Source organism: Passer domesticus, chromosome 4 (assembly GCF_036417665.1).
Source record: "Passer domesticus isolate bPasDom1 chromosome 4, bPasDom1.hap1, whole genome shotgun sequence".
Classification (NCBI taxonomy): domain Eukaryota; kingdom Metazoa; phylum Chordata; class Aves; order Passeriformes; family Passeridae; genus Passer; species Passer domesticus.
Genome location: NC_087477.1, coordinates 48,125,826 through 48,137,668, shown reverse-complemented (window position 1 = coordinate 48,137,668; position 11,843 = coordinate 48,125,826). Strand labels below are relative to the sequence as shown.

The window sequence follows — 11,843 nt, the reverse complement described above, 5'->3', positions numbered from 1 at the left end:
AGGAAGCAGGCAGTAGTGAAGGAGACTGACTGGCAGTGGGGAAAGAGAATGCACTGATTCTGGCAACCCATCAGTGGGGACAATGTCTTTGGTACTTTGTCCTAAGTGTGCTGTAGGTTCTCCTGGTGCCAGGATCTCTGGTAATAAAGAAAGATGTCCCCTCCTTCCTACCAATCCCCGTTTCCATACATAAAAGGATGTTGCCTACATGAATAGTCTGTGATATAACTCCAGGGTTTCGTCATAAGAGCTTTTTGAAATCTGAATACTCAAAAGTGCACTGACAGATATGGTTGGGAAGCAAGGATCTCATCTGTAAAAAAAGCCCTGTAGATTTCAGCACTTAGGTTCATTCTTAGAACTTGTGTCTTTCGTGCCCTGATTTAATTACATCCTCCTTTGCTAAGGAACCTTCTCAGGAAAAAATAAAGTTTGATTGAAACATGTTTTTTGGTGGAAACATAAATGAACTAAGATAAGACACAGTAAAAACAATACAAACTAGAGCTGGCCTTTGCTTCTACTCTCAAGTTCATTTTCTATGAGCATATTAAATTACCTAACTATATCAGGGCAGGTGACACAAAATTCCAAATATGTCCATGTGGCAGTTCTCAGTAGGAATTTAAGTTTTCATTTCACTGGGAAAAAACCTAAGTCCCCACAGATGCAACAAAATGTAAAACTCAAAATAAACCACATGTAATATTTGTAAGTTTGTAATATTGAAGTTCCCTAGATGTTGAGATATGGGGGTTTCTATAAAGATAATAATCCATTTTTACTCTGTAAAAGTATAGTAAAACGAAAAATTCAAATATTTTATTTACTTCACCTAAAAAACAAGCAACCCATGAGTAAGATATACATAGGTTTCCCAGATTTCTCCCTAATAAATTTTTTTAAAGATTTATACAATTTCTACAGAAACATACAGTGTATCAAAATCTGCATAAATCAAATTTATAAAATATGTAGAAATGCATAGTGATATTATCATCAACTTACAAAGCAAGAATATGGGAATTATTTTTTTCCAAGCCGGCTATAGTAGGAAAAAGTCATTACAACAACAGCTTCTTATGATCTCATGTTTTGTAAGGTTTCAGTCTCACATACAGATTCATATTCACATACAGCATCAGCTTTCAATGAATTGCACATAATACCCATTTAAAATGCACACCTGCACAATCTATGTGCCACCATTCTTTCTCTTATGCATAGTTGTATGATTAAATTAATCTACCCAACACACAAATGGAGTCAGTTTTCACACACACAAGGAACAAGTACCAGCACAAAACCTTATTTTCCTTTTTTCCAGTTTCTCTCTCCTTTATTTTCTATTTTTCATAGCTCTGAAAGGATAGATGAGAAGTTTAAAGAAAATAGGAGAGATCCCAAACTAACAGATCAATGCTGACAGCCCTACAAAGATCCAACTCTGCCACCAAATATGATACATAACCCTTGTTAACAACAATGGAAGCTGCATGCAATGCTATTCTAGACTTCAGGGAAGTATTTAGTCATACTTAATTGTGTGACGTGTTATAGAGACAATAGTTATGGAATCAGTACGCTGATGTCAACATTTAAGTTACAAAATCTGGACAAAGGAAGTTGAGGATAAGTCATTTCCTCTCCACCTCTCTATTTGTTCAGAGTCAATATTTATACTCCTAAGGGAGTTCACATCAACTCCTTTCCAGAACATCTTTAGAAACAACTCCTTCACATTCTACTCTGTACATTATAGCACCAAGCAGCTGGTTTTTCGTGTTTGTAATCCCTCTGGAGAGGTTGTGAATGACAGAACTAACAAGAAAATTGGTACGAACAAGTGTGATTTCAGGATTTCTATTTCTCTTTTGGAATCTAGATCTGGCATCCAAACTGGCTGACAGATGTCCTTGTGATGAATTACACAAATGTATTAAGTAGCTGGATTTTTTTCCTAATTCAAAGTTTTAGTTCACCTCTAAGCGAATTCCATTCAAGATAGCAGTACAAATGAAGTATTTGATTCTTTCCAACTTTTACATAATTGGGCAGCTTGTTTGTTTATTGTTTATTTTAATTATTCTTATGTAAGGCATGGTTTAAACAAGCAAATTAGTGCTTATAAAATCTTAACTGGATTTGTGAGGGTGCTTACCTCCATCAAATTGTACCACATTAGCACTAAACTCGACAGTCTTCCTTCCACCGTACCACGCACTCAGTAGAAGCAGAGCAGCCAAACTGGCAACAGAAATTTGTCTTCATTAGCCAAGAAACAGTAATTACATAGGGTGGTACGGTTGGTTCCTACCTCTGGTGACAGCTCAGAGCAACCCACTGTAAATTTCCAACAAATGCTTTCCTTGTGAAAGAGAGAAATGAAAGAGGCACTAAATATGTTGAAATTCATCTTCCAAAAAAGCAGCATGATTGTGAAAGAAGGCCACCCTGGCTAATAACCTGTGGCAGTGCTTAGTAAGATGTAAAATTAAATAAAAATATACAACAGGTTGATAATCACCAAGTTCTATGAAAATCTGATTACTACAACCTTTTCAAGTGTGTGTAAAAAAACTGCCTTCAGACCCCTGAGTGTAATCCCAAAGAAGACGACAACGCTTTTAACTATGTTCCTATGAACCATAGCTAACAGCACATTAATTTACCAACATCTTGAAACAAAAAGATGTAAACATCTACAGAGTTTAAGGTAAAGCAGTTTTGTAAACATTAACTGCGGATGATAATGTTATTATTGTAATAATCACAGTTCCTCTATGTCCTTCATCCAAGCCAGGAGGCTCACAGCTGTACAAAGTTAATAACTGCAGCAGTTTTCAGGCTATTTTCAGTCCTGTACAAATGAATGCGTCAGTAGGTAGGTTTTGTCTGTCTACACACTAAGGATGTTGTTCATTTCCCATTTTTGTGTTGCTTTACTGGAGTCACACTCTGAAATGAAAACTTGATGGAGGACTTCAGAGCGATCCAAGCACTTCCCTGATGGAACGTGAGTAAATCTGTGCAGATTCTGAAAGACAAAACCACCAGGAAAATGTGTTGGGTTTTTGTGTTGGGTTTATTTCATTTGTTTGGGTTGTTTTTTAACATTTGCTTTACATCTGCAATATAGTTATTTACAAAACTGGGTTTCAGATCAGTTCTACACTCATTTTACTATTTGTTAAACATAGCATTTTTCAGCCTTCATATTAAATCTTTGGTTCCTGTAGGTCCTCTTGAGATGCCTCCTGTTTCTCTTAGGCAACAAACTGCTAACAAAATGAGCGAAACTCTATTTAAAATGCTTCTAGCCTTTTCATCCATCCTGTAGCCAAACTAGAAGATTAACTCTTGAGGACAGCTCTATGAGGACTTCACTGGGCAGGTCCTCCTCCAGTCAGCCCTCACAGAAAACAAATGCACAACACCAACATTAACACCACAAAGGTAAAAAAAGTATTAACTTGGCTCCGTGTTTGGCTGGCAGAAGAAGGAGTAAAGAGTGTGAGAGTTAAGTCTGGCTTCTGGAGCAGCAGGAGGCTGCCCAGGGAAGTGCAAACCTGTCGCACCAGGCACATTCAGGCTGGCTCTCTCACATCTGTCTCCTTCCACACCCCACTGCTCCCATGCTCCCATCTCCTGTGTTTGGTCTGTGGCTCCTCTCCTGCTTGCTGACCCCCTGTGCCAGAGGCAGCCCTGACTGGCTGCATCCAGTGTGGAGGGGAAGGCAGCAGAAGCAAGCCCGTGGCACTGCAGGGCTGGGGCTCTGCAGCCCTGCCCCGTGCACACACATACCCCCGGCATGGGGACCCTCTCCATCACTTCCACACACGTGTGCACAGCCAAATGTTGGTTCAGAGCAATACTTGGCTCCTGCTGTGTGGCCAGATATGGGGGTAATCTAGTTGGAGAGAAAAATGGATGTCTAAACAAAAGCAACAGGCTGACCACAGCCAGCCCTGTTCTCCATGTTTGCTTACAGGCACTGAAGCCCTGCTACTGCTCAGTGCTCAGGCAGCATGTTACACTCACCAAACTGGCACACTGCTTGTTTCAGAGACAGCCAACAGACCAACCATAAAAAATCTTCTTGCTGCCTTAATTTACACAAGGCCACAAAAGTGTCTCATTCCTTACACCTTTGCTACTAGAAGAAACACTCATACCCTCTGTACTGCACAGCAGTGTGCCCAATTCCCAGTATTTGGTTACACACCCTTGGTGGTCCTTTCATTCTCACCCTCCCTTTTTTTCCTTCTAGAAGCCAGTCAGTGTTTTGTTCTACAGCCCAGTCTGTGCTTACTGGGCTTCCTTATAACTTGTGGTAATGAGCAAACAATTACACAACTGGTGCTAGCGTAGAGGAAATAGATCTTGCATAAAGGAAATTCTTAGAGAGAAGCCAACTAACATGCTGGGACACACTAGAATGGCTGGAGAGTTAAAAACGGCTACTTATTATTCTGCTGAAATATTAAAGCTGAAGTTGGCACTTACCTGCCACTGCTTATTGATTTTTACATTTCAGGTTTAAAGAAATTTGCCTGTCTATCCAGCACAAGGAAGCTGAGCTGGATGGAAATGGCATGATGGTACCTGATATTTCCTAGCTCTAGGCAAACACCAGAAAATGTGGAGTAGCTTAAAGGACAACAAATAGATTTCACTGCACTCAACTGTGCATCTTTCAGACAACCAATAAAGACTCCAGATAAGCAGCTAATGAATTAATAAATATGCAATATGCTAGCTATAGAAGCTGAAGAAAAAATGACATGGAATAGTTTCTTAGATGTAGAACCAAGTTATAAGTTGCTATATCCAAGGATAACATCACCCCTAGACTATTCAGTCTCATTTTCTTGAGAGACAAGCAGAAATAGAAACGTAGGCATTTTTTAAGCAACACTAACAAAACTTACATGAATAGAGGACTTACATATGTAATGACTAAATAGACTGTAGCAGCCCTCATAATGTATATCAGCCAACATTCCAAGTCCTTATTAAAAATTTATAGATTTTGCAATAGCACTAGAACAGCACCACACCCAGGATTAAGAACAGAGCATGTTATTGTTACTAGAGAATGGCTAACGAACAGTAAGTGAAATACTGAAGAAGACAAAGACAACACAAAAAGGCAGAGTAATCTTACATTTACCTGCTTCTATGCAGGCTTAAAAATATATTTTTTAAGAGAAACACATCATTTAGACTGCCCAAAATGAGACCTAATACTGACCCTAGCTTCTAAGTCCAGCATTTAAGCCATCTTCTCACAGCATATATGAAATAAAGAGACTTTCTTGATATAGAAGCAGAGAGGGTGATGGCACTAAAAGCTTTTATAAAGTCTGTCACTAGTAGTGGACATGCTCTTTGCTTCCTCTGAGCAAACTCCTAACTAACTAATAACTAACTAATTATTAGGCTAACTCCTAATATCTCTGCGGCAACAAATGTAGCCTCATGGAGTTCTCCTTAAAGATTTTGCTACAGAACGCAGCAACTAGATTGACTAAATAAAAGGATCTTTCACTAGAGGAAGTTTTTCTAGCCACCATGTATTTCTGAGAATGTGCCATTAAAAATGCACTCAATCCAGTTAACCTTGTCACAGATCCTTAATTTCAGATATACATAAAACAAATTTTAAAGCTGAAAAAACCAGCATGAAATCTAAAAATTATTTATATCTGCTGCATACCTTGAAGAATTGCCACTCCTTGAATTCATTCTGATTACAGTGTGTAATCATAATTTTGGATCCATCTGGTCCTTTAGTTAAGCACTGATCATACTGCATGAGTTGATTGGCTTCATTGATTCGGAAAAGCTAACAGAAAAGAAAAAGGCATTTTCATAACAGTTGACTTAATGAGCATTTTTTAAACACTGCAAATACAATAAAATTGCAACATTCAAAAGATTTTCTGGTTTCATTACACCTGTTTTCAGGAGGGTTCTTTCTTTTGCATAACACACTTTTATCACAAAATTTTTTTTTTATCACAATACTAAATTTCATGGTTAACTTTCCTGTAGGACTTAGAAAGCCAAGAAACTTAACCAGAAAGACAAAAATGGTAAAGGGATTCCTATTCAGGAGACTTCTAAAAGTGTTTGATACAAACCTTTGTATGAATTGATGGCCAAACAACCCATTACCTTTATAAAATCGTGGTAGCAAGTCCTTGATCCTAGACAGTAATTTCATGTGAAGACACTAAAACGTGGGTATTTTACCCATGGAGGAAATCAATCTAATTAATCTAGATACAAAAAGATTATCCTAGCTACTTCTTACAGAATAATTCCTACAGGGTTTTTTGGGTAGCATATGCAGAAAAAGTAGTTTAGGGAAACTTCATTAAATAACAGAATAAAATAGATATTTCCAGGGGCTACACTAAGAGCTAATCCAGATAGGATTTCTAAAAACATCATCCTAAATGCAATTTAATGCTTGCCATGAAAAAACTGCCTGGTTTAGGTTTACATGGGCTTAAATAAGGACTTTAAATTCTGAAAAATTTTCCAACCAGAAAAGAAGATATAAACACAGAACAGCATGTCTGTGTGGTAGTGTGGGCAGGTTTGTGAAGATACAGGTCAAACACAATAAAAGCTTGGATTGCAACCATCTAATAGTAATTATGTTCTGTCAATTAATTTGTAAATGAAGCAGAGATAAATTTCTGCTCATTTTCTTCTCTAATGTGGTGGAAGATGAGTTACTGCACAGAAGTGTTTTATGCTTAGACCAAAACAACTTTGTTACATACTTGAGCCACAGTAAAGGTTTTTTCCTGAAGGATTAATTATCAAGTAAAGGTAAGTGGTGAATCAGGAGCAATGCTAAGAGCTGAAGCAGTGATACTGTTGCTTCTTCAAGTACCTGTTTCCCCGAAGAATGGATTATGAATTTGCCTTCAATTTCATACCATTTATGTTTGAAATGGTATTTTCAGACTGCTGTATTTTAGCAATGTCAGTATGCTTACAGAAAACCCGAATTCCCACCTTTCTAGCTGGCACCTAGGGGACCTGATGTACAGGCTTAACAGAAAACCTGCCTGTTATCAATCCACAGCAAGCCATTCTTCTTCAGACTTGCCTCCTTACCTGATTTCCTCCCATTCTGTGGCATGGCCCAAGCTCAACAAAGCCACCGTTGGTGTGCCCCATGCTGTCGATGCAGTAAGAGGTTTCAAAGCCTCTAATCTGGAAAAAAGGTTTTGCACTCTAAGTTAGTCTCAAGGGAAAAATAAGTACTGAGGAGTTCAGAAAATTCTCACTTATCTCTCAAACCAGAAACAGGTATCTGACAGAGATATTAGACAAACCTATATGTGGAATTTAAGTACTGATGTTAACTGCTCTGGGAGATGGAGCTTCCACCTGCCCATGCTAATTTGCAGGCTTTTCCATGAGTCAGAGTATGCTGATAAAGCCAGAGTTGCAAAGCTCAAGTCCAAATTAATAACATAAAAATATAGGACTTCTAAATATTCTAATTTATTCACTCTCCTATCAGAGCATGTTCCATCTCCCAGGTCTTTATAAATAAGCTCAGGAGCTCAGGTAAGTTGTTCTCATTTTGTGGATGAAGAGAAACAGGATGCAGAGAAGTTATGCACAACAGCAGTTACCCACAGCCAGACACAGCTCAGTGACCCAGCTGCTCAGACGGACTTTCTGCAGCAGCAATTACACAGACAAAAAAAAAAAGGAAATAAAATTGATGAGGGACAGGCACAGGGATAAAGAACAGAAGTCCTGTCATAAAGCACGTCTCAACTGCTGATTATCTCACTCCCTTCTCAGAAGGGCCAACAAGCAGCCTTACAAAGACTTTATGACACAAATAACATTTTTTCCAGACCTGTTTTCATTGCCAGAGCCTCTTTCCTCTTTGTAATGGTATAAAAAGTCTGAAGGACTAAGCTTAGACTCTTCCTGGGAATGTTAGGGAAGATGAACCCCATACTTTCATACCCTAGAGTGTGGAAATGCAATCAGTGTGGTATTACAAATCGGGGGAGGGGGGACAGGATTTCTCAGATGTAGGATAACTAGCAGCCTGTGAAGAAGAGTTGAAGAAAACTTCAGAGAAGTCTCTGAACTTAGAGTTTTCTTGTTGCTTTACCAGACCTACTTGCTTTTATCAGGGATGACTTCCTGCAAGGTCGTCAGTATTTTACACTTTTCAGATGCTTTCACCTTGGTGAACAGCAATATTTAGTGTACCTTCCAAACCCTTTATGTAGATACCTGAGGAGGTCTAATGCTCATATAGTAGCTGATGCTTTGTGTTAGCTTTTAGGTAAGAAATCAATATGGCATTGTTCATCTGGTCTGTCAGACAAAAGATTATTTGTACCCCCTTTCACCACGCACATGCTCTGTGTCACTAATTCTAGCATTAAGAAATTAGAGATGACGTTTGGTGATAGGAGACAGAGACAGCAGAGATCTGTATTTTCTAATGTGCTTTTGAAGTTGCAAAAGCACGTATCATATTCATCATATCTTGGGAAAGAAGGCTGCTAAATTTGGTGGGACACAGGAGTTCTCCTCAGCTAGCAAGAAGATTTTCTTAATTTCCCTCAACAATCTGCAAAAGTGAAATAAATAGGAGAGACAAGGCAAAGATATAATCAATGGCAAAAGGGGAAAAAAATCTGAAAGCAGGCAGGAGACCTGCAGTATGTGCTTGCCAAGGTGTGGGCTAAATGCCAGAATGAGACAGGCAGAGTTCAGTGAGGAGTCCTGCACCCACCTGTGATATGCCAACTTTCTCTGCCAACCACTTGAAAGTGCTGCATTTGCAACCACATTCTTAATTTAGTGAAGTCATAATTGTATACACTAATGCTGGAAACAAAGGCTACAGAATCATATCAAATTATTACATGCAGGTAAGGGACTAGCTGAGGCTGTAAATGTATGAGTACATCCCAGTCTAGCAAACACAGGCAGAATGAACTCCACCTGGATTTCAGGGTCTCTTCTTTAGGCCTTCACATAAAAGATATTTTCACCTAGTAAACTTCACCAATACTTCTTTATGCAGGATTCAAATGTTTTCCTTTTGAGAAAACTTAAATTGTAATTATGGAAAAAAGTGCTTTGGGCAGGGCTAGACATAAATTATCTTTCAAGGACCTGTGGAACTAATTTAAAAATCCCACCTGCAAAAATAGATATAATTTTTTTTGCTGAGTTACATCTTTATAGCTCTCTGGTTAGTATCACATAGCTTAGTACAGAAGTAATCAAATAGCCTCATCGCATGTTAAGTCACAATTGTTTCCTTTTGAATTCACCGTTTTTTTAAAAAGCTCCTAAAATACATAGGTGTTACATGCTGTACCCACCTCTCCCCAATCCACGTTTTTGGGTGGTAAGGGGTAATATGAAGTTATATCATATGCTATTTCTTCCATAAACCACTTAAAACTTTTGCAGTTGTGATCTTCACGGAATTTTTTCAGCTCAGATATATCTCCATAGGGCAGCGCCTTTGTCTCGGGCCGGCTGGCGTAGAAGTAATCTTTGTACTCATCCCACCACACTTCTACAACTCTGACATAGTTCTGTGAAGAATAAAGACACTGCTGTGACCTCGAAGCACACACAAACAGGCCAGAAGCAACTCCTTGTTAATAACGGAAATTTAAGGATTTATCTTCTTAGAAAGTGACAGCAGAGTATAATCATCTAGCACTAATAATTTGTCACTATCAACAGATTATGCAAGACGTGCAAAGTAGTTTTGTAAGATTAGAGATTGTTTATTTGAAAATAAAGACTTTTCAGTTACATGTGTAATAAAATGTTGCATCTATTTGCTTCTGTCAGAACTGCAATTCATGGTTTCTATTCACCTTCTACAATTTTTTAACGAAGAGACTGATATGCATTCCACTAACAGGGAAAAAATGCAGTCTTAAATGAGTCAGCTACTTGGAGAAGGGGGGAAATTTGATAGCTCACTTGGTAACAAGACTCTCCCTCACATCCTTCTTATTCTCTTTGATGGCTCCTATATGACCTGCACACATTCTAGATGCACATCTCACTTTGTCCAATTCTTCCAGTGTTAGTTACCTGTGTTAAAACATCTTAAAAGATTTGACTGAAGGCACAAATTATTGTGACTTTAATCCACATCCGGCATAAATTGAACAAAGCCATAAAAAATTACATTCCCTGTGAGGATAGGAGGGTGCCTGAAGAGAGGGAAAAGCTATTTCTACATCCTGCCTTGTACAGAGAAGGAACTTAGTATTTAAGAACACTCACCAGTGCTTTTTATATTCAGTAAGCAGGCCAGCAGACTCACATATGGTGTTAAAATATGCAATAAATATTTTTGATCAGATTTTAAGAAGACTGAAATGATTTTTGCCACTTCAGACAAGGCAAACTAGCATCTTGCCTCCACTGAGCAATAGACCTACCATTTGCTATCCTGTTGCCCTTACTCTGTTCCTAATTCCATTTATTCCATTCCCTGGGCCCCCTTGTACTGGTCCTAGTCCTTGTTTCATCAAAATGTTAATCAACTCACATTACTAATACAGGAGTTTTTTGGGGAGTGTGGGGATGTGGAGGTGCGTATGCCAGGTTAGATTTTTTACCATTCAGCTAGGCTGGGACATTGCCTTTGGAACTAACTGTTAGGTTAGCTCAAGCCATACTCTATAACCCTACAGGTACTCATTGTCTAGGAAGATTGCTCTGGAATTGGAGTTTACAAAGATCTGGGTCTTTGGGAGTGGGATTCACTGACGGGCAGAACAGAGCACAAGAGAAAGCCTAAAGTGGGCAATAGAAAACTTAACAGGAGGGATGTCTCCCTTCCTGCTGGTAGATGAAAACTGATATAAACAGTTTTTCTTGATTCAAATTCTCTCTTCAGATATAGAGCTGTTTTCTGGAATTTATGTCTGATTTTAATCTCAGGGCTTGAATAAGACTTCTAGAACCTGCAGTGTACCTGAGGAGCTGCCAACCCTCAAGATGTAGGGCAGAGCATACCATCTTCCCAGGTGTCATTTACTGATTCTTAACTAACAAATGCAGACACAAAAGTCTGAGAGATGCTAGATTCCAGAATTCACTAACTTGGCCAAGGATCATACTCATCTTTATCAAGATAAAAGGGGATTTCAAGCCCACGATCTTCATCTCCAGGAATGAGTAGAGCTGTTCATACATACTTGGGCACAGTGCAGCAAAGGCTGGAGGTGCTGACAATAAGTAATAGGAAGTGCTTTTGTACCTCAAAGATAATGGGGCAAGGCTCTAGAGAAAGAAGATAGGTTCTAGGATTCTCTGCTCTTAATAACAGTGGGATTAACAGAAAGATTTCTCTCCTGTGGGGATGATCATCTGATCTTAAGATACTAAATCACTTTGGACGAAATGCTCTCTAAACTGTTACTGATAATTTAAACACATTTATCAAAAACTGTTCTTATCTGAAAACACCTTCAAAGGCGCTTCAAAACTTTACCTTTAATGTAGGAGAAGACCCAACATAGACAGGGGGTGGATTTCCTTGCCAGCCCTGGAGACGATAGATGTGTCCAACACGAGAACAGGGAACAAACAGCAGCTTTCCCCCACACTGCCAGATCTACAAGTTAAAACAAAGGTATTATTAATACATATGCACAGGAATTTAAGACAGACAAATAGATAATAGATTATGGAAGAAATGTCAGCTACATTTCTTACTATACTATCATATATTCACATATTTTTTGCTCCAGATGTAAGCATAAAGAAAATAGGCCTTTGAAATGAAAGATTTACTGAGT

At 38.6% G+C, this 11,843-nt stretch overlaps 1 protein-coding gene across 5 annotated transcripts in view; it reads right to left on the bottom strand.

Annotated features, from left to right (window-relative positions):
- Positions 1–795: 795 nt before the first annotated feature.
- GALNT7 (polypeptide N-acetylgalactosaminyltransferase 7) overlaps positions 796–11,843 on the bottom strand; it is a 91,812-nt gene continuing 80,764 nt past the window's right edge. For all 5 annotated transcript variants that reach the window (XM_064417703.1, XM_064417704.1, XM_064417701.1 and 2 more), the window contains 5 exons: positions 11,537–11,659; positions 9,393–9,611; positions 7,138–7,236; positions 5,720–5,848; positions 796–3,037 (listed from right to left, as the gene is read on the bottom strand). In XM_064417703.1, the coding sequence (XP_064273773.1) occupies positions 2,900–3,037; positions 5,720–5,848; positions 7,138–7,236; positions 9,393–9,611; positions 11,537–11,659 (708 nt within the window). In that variant the 3' untranslated portion in view covers positions 796–2,899. The remainder of the gene's footprint in view (positions 3,038–5,719; positions 5,849–7,137; positions 7,237–9,392; positions 9,612–11,536; positions 11,660–11,843) is intronic.